Source organism: Merops nubicus, unplaced genomic scaffold (assembly GCF_000691845.1).
Source record: "Merops nubicus isolate BGI_N331 unplaced genomic scaffold, ASM69184v1 scaffold22282, whole genome shotgun sequence".
In the NCBI taxonomy this organism is placed as follows: Eukaryota; Metazoa; Chordata; class Aves; order Coraciiformes; family Meropidae; genus Merops; species Merops nubicus.
In genome coordinates this window covers 35,415-40,070 of record NW_008593153.1, presented here as the reverse complement: position 1 = coordinate 40,070, position 4,656 = coordinate 35,415, and the positions used below count along the sequence as shown (strand labels likewise).

Genomic DNA, 4,656 nt, shown 5'->3' with positions numbered 1-4,656 from the left:
CCCAGCCACGGAGAGTGGCTGCTGCTGGCAGCCTCCTTCCAGAACCCCCACCTCGGTTCTGCAGCATGCAAGCACACACAAACTATGGCTGAAGAGATACAACAGAAAGTTTGTATTCTAGATCTTAGCCGACGGACGTGGATTTTTCTATTAAATTACATGTCATCTCTCCGGCCACTTAAACATCGCTGAGGAGTCTTAGGCCTCACACGCAGTTTTACGTATGAGAAAAATACTACAAATAGTGGCTTTTGTGGATTGGAAGAGTGGGATGCGTATTGGAGAGACTACTGAAAACCAAGTCTGCCACTGTAGCACCATGGGCTGTGCAAACTCTCAGCTCAGTGAAGGTTTGGGTTTTTTGGACCGAGCGCCTGAGAGGCAGCATGTATGTGATGTACAGGCATCCTCAGCAGCCTCCTCTGCTTTACCCATGTAGGATAGGGCCTGGATCTAAGTAACTGATTCACTGGAATGAATGGGACACTGGCTTTTATATAATTAAGAAAAGAAATTCAACTAACAGTGCTTTTTTTGTTGGCTTATACTCTATTTCTAAATCTATTAAAGTAGAACTTACGAGCATGTGTAAACCTTCCTAATGCCTTTGTGCTTGATACGATTGTGACGACATAAACTATGGGATGAACTGAAAGATTTGTCACATTGTCGACACGGATGTTTCTTCATTTGCTTTGAAAAAAGAAGAAAAATGCATCCATTAGAAAAGCTCAGTAAAAGCAGTGCATGTGTCAAAACCTCTTGAAAATAGGAAAGCAACATCACTTACCAGTTATTTGGTGCTGCATCTCCAAGTAGACACCACTCCTACGGCCACACCGCAGAGTCAGAGGAGCGGGACCTCCTCCAAAGCAGTGTGGCCAGCACGAGTTACACACACCTATCTATCACCCGTTGTGCACCGGTGCCACACACCATGGACAAAGGGAATTTCTTCCACCAAAACAGCAAGGAAGATCAGTGGATTATCTCTAGATCAGTCAAGGCAGCAGGGTAGGAGATTTGCTTTCACTGTAGAGTAACCTTTCCCTTCCCAGCACCCACCCTCGCCTGCAGCTGCTGACAGAGACCTCATCAGTCACATACAAGGAGGGGTGACACACACATGAAAAGGACCAAAGCAAAACGTCATGGGTGCTAAGCGACTCAGAGGGCTCACAAAAGTAATGAAGAAATGAGAGGTGTGGTCTGATGCCAGTTTGAGGGACATCTGTTTGGGGAAGTCTGTGAGGTTTATGTTACCCTTTAAGTGGAAGGAGAAAGAAAAGGAAGGAAACTGGAAAGGATGGAGTGGTCTCCATCTATGTCATTCCAGCTGAACACTGCCACAGGAGCCCTAGTACCTGAATAAATAACATCTCCAAAAATGCAGACAATACAAGAATGAATGACATGTCCTGTCCATCAATTCTAGAACTTTGTTCAAACAGCATGTTGTAGCAACCAGAGCAGCTGCAGTAAAGAATTGGAAACATTGCCCATCCATTTTCCTGCTTCCTTTCATAAGTAACTAAACTGTTTGTAGTTTTTGCTAGTTTTGTAGTAAAAAGGAAATTGAAACATCTTGGAAATTAAATCCAAACACTGATCAAAGAAGTCTAACTGCCCTTCCAGATTACTTTTTCACTCTACTTTGCCCTTCCAGATTACTTTTTCAGTCTACTTTGCAACAATTGGTTCTGCCAGAACCAAGGTGTCCTAGCTCTGAAGAAAGAGGCTTTACCAGAACCTCCCAAAGGACATACAGTCATGTGGACCCAGATTTCAAGTGTTCCAGTCTGAGGGAGGGCCCTTGTACACTAGAAGCAACAGACAGCACCATACCACCAGTCAAGCATCTAGAAGGAAAATCATGTTCTTTGGATTGCTTTCTCTTGCTCTACCAGTGACCATTGTTTTCCTTCCTGCATTAATTGGGAAACTGAAAAAAAAACCCAAATGATGTAATTTCATTCTGCTACTCCAACTGAAGCCACTGAGTAAAAGACTTGTATCGATGATTGAACTTGGACCCTGCCTGACCCTTCTGGATGTCCCTGTGTTCCAAAGCAGTCAATAGCAAATGTTTTCTTCACAGAGGAATGTAAAAGGTTTGGCTCGCTGATTTGTACCCTCTGATGAAGTTACAAATTCCTAAACAATGGAGATGCACAATAATCCACATGGACATTTCAATATGGCATGAGTTATTCTCTGGTGCCCAATATAAATTAATAATCATAATAAAAAAGAATTCTCAATCCTAAATACTAACAGGCTCAAGCCATACAGAAATGCTTCAGAACTGAAAACCATCCATCTTACATTTGTGCTCTGCGTGCCGAACGTTACGTTGATATTCTCATCCTCTCTAATGGCTGTGTGACTCAGAAACAGCTACAGAGAAGCCAGTGGAGACCTGGAGAGGTGATGTCACTACTGAAAATTATAGTTGACTGCAAAGTTTAGAGTGAACAGTGGAAGGTTTGTACACAGGGAAAAAGTGATGTGTGGAATGGCTAAAGGAGTAAGAGCTGTTACAGTGAGATGAGAGACCTTTTCCTATCAAGACCTACCCCGGGGTGGGGAGGAAGAAAAGAAAGCAGTTCTGAAAGGTCATTCATGCAAATGCAAAGCAGCCCATTAGGAAACATCATATGGTGATTTTGTTGTGTCAAGCAATGTAATGCTGCTAGAAGCACTGTACTGTTCAGCCTGGACTTCCTTTGCATGTTTAAAAGGAAATCGATGTATGTATTTCACTCTGAAACTGTTGGGGGTGAACGCCTGGCCGTGTGTACACGCAGTGAATGCTCATTCATGCTCCTGCACTAATCAATACCTTTTGCAGTATAGTTTTGCAGTCTGCTTATGACTGCAATGCTCTAGGAAGAATTTATGAAATAGAATGAAATGTGAAATCCTATTAGGGTGTCTACCGAGACACAGCCCCGCACCACGCTGTGCCAACCTCAAACTCAACCAAGGCAGCCCACTTGTCTTTGCCAAGGCCCCTGCCCAGTGAGATGCATGAAGCACTTCACCAGAAGAGCAGCAGGAGGACCCTGCTCAGTGTGACCCAGCCTCTTGCAGGGCACCGGGGGCTTGCCTGGGGTAACCACCTGTGACACCACACTCCTCCACCCGCTGGGAAGATTCCAGATAGAGACCCAAATGGAACTGTGGATGCCTTAATATCTGCAATGGCAGACAAAACCAAAAGAACTAAAAAATTAGTTCTGTAATTAAGTGCTGCATGACTTCTTATAGAGCATCTTGTCTATACAGGAAGAAACAGGATGTTCAATTAGATGCACAGCAAGTTGGAATTGGTAAAGCAATTACTGCTTAGAAAACATCTGTCCTTTCACAGAAACACACTTACAAGTTCCAGGAAGCTCAGCATATGTCTACCTGGCTGAGTGCAGGCACACACGATGCAGTTCCAAGCCAGGAGTTGTACAGAACTGTTAAAACCACCACCCTTTGTCTGGGATAATAACATTTTGTATTGTTTTTAAAACAGCACCTTTAAGATCAGACAGAGAGTGACACCAGTGTGGCTACAAATTTTCCTACCCTACAGAGACCTCACCTTCAACCAGCTCAGGAAGAAGATACAGAAAATGTGAATCAGTCTATCTGTGTAGACATTTCCCAATAAGGCTTGGAAACTCAAGAATTTGCCCAAAGGGCTTGTAGGTGGCAATACCTCTCCTGGGAATACCTCTCAATAACCTAGACTGGGATCAGCGAAGAAGGGTTACAGCTCCAGACTTGCACTCAGATTCTGCAAAAGCAGCAATCAGAAGTGTGAAACTAATTATCTACCAACACCTTACTCGACAATAGACTTTGTGAATAGCTCATGAATTGCTTAACCGAATTTTTTAACAAACAGTCTGCATAGATCAGTTTAGAGCACTTAATCCACACCTACCACTCTTATGACAAACAGACATGTTCCATATTAGACCTGTTATCACATACGTGGTTATCTTATGCTCATTTCTACAATACATGTGTCCCTATAAGTTTTAGGTTTTGAACACAGTCATTTTGAAAGCTAACAATTACTGAAAATTTCAAGAGGTCTGGAAGGAACATAGCAACTGGTCTTTATCCCCCATTTCTGAAAGATGTGGAGTTGTAGCTCTATTCATTTAGGCCAGTACTGGCGTGCAACAATTATCTAACATTTCATAAAAAGGGCTGTTCTGGAGGCAGCACTGCTCTAATGTTGAGTGTTTCTAATGTTTAGAAAGCATTATCAATGTGTTACTAACCTAATTTACATGCCTTCTGCCACTTTGCTGAAGGTGTGGCCAAACTGGATATCATTCTCCAGTTCACCCTGAAGTCACAGTTCTATGGGGATTGCTTTTTTGTTTGTTTGTTTTTAAGAATTGTGTAATTGTAAAATGCATATGGTCTTAAACTCACATGTTTGTTGGTAAAAGCACTGACAAGTTAGCATTCGGACTAACAGGCCAAAGAGTGTAGACCAACAGGTTACATGATGCTAAAGAGACTGATTTTTACAGAAAATGAAACTGTGGTTGTACGAGTGTTACAAGATCACAAGAAGTACTGGTGCACAGGCAGGCCACGGGACTGTGACACGTCCTGTGGAGCTTCCTCACCGACACTGTATAG

The 4,656-nt window shown here is 42.9% G+C and overlaps 1 protein-coding gene across 1 annotated transcript in view; it reads right to left on the bottom strand.

Annotated features, from left to right (window-relative positions):
* Positions 1-4,656, bottom strand: part of ZNF532 (zinc finger protein 532) — a 30,787-nt gene that overhangs the window by 3,382 nt on the left and 22,749 nt on the right. The window contains 1 exon segment of the mRNA XM_008935384.1: positions 581-693. Coding sequence (XP_008933632.1) covers positions 581-693 — 113 coding nt within the window.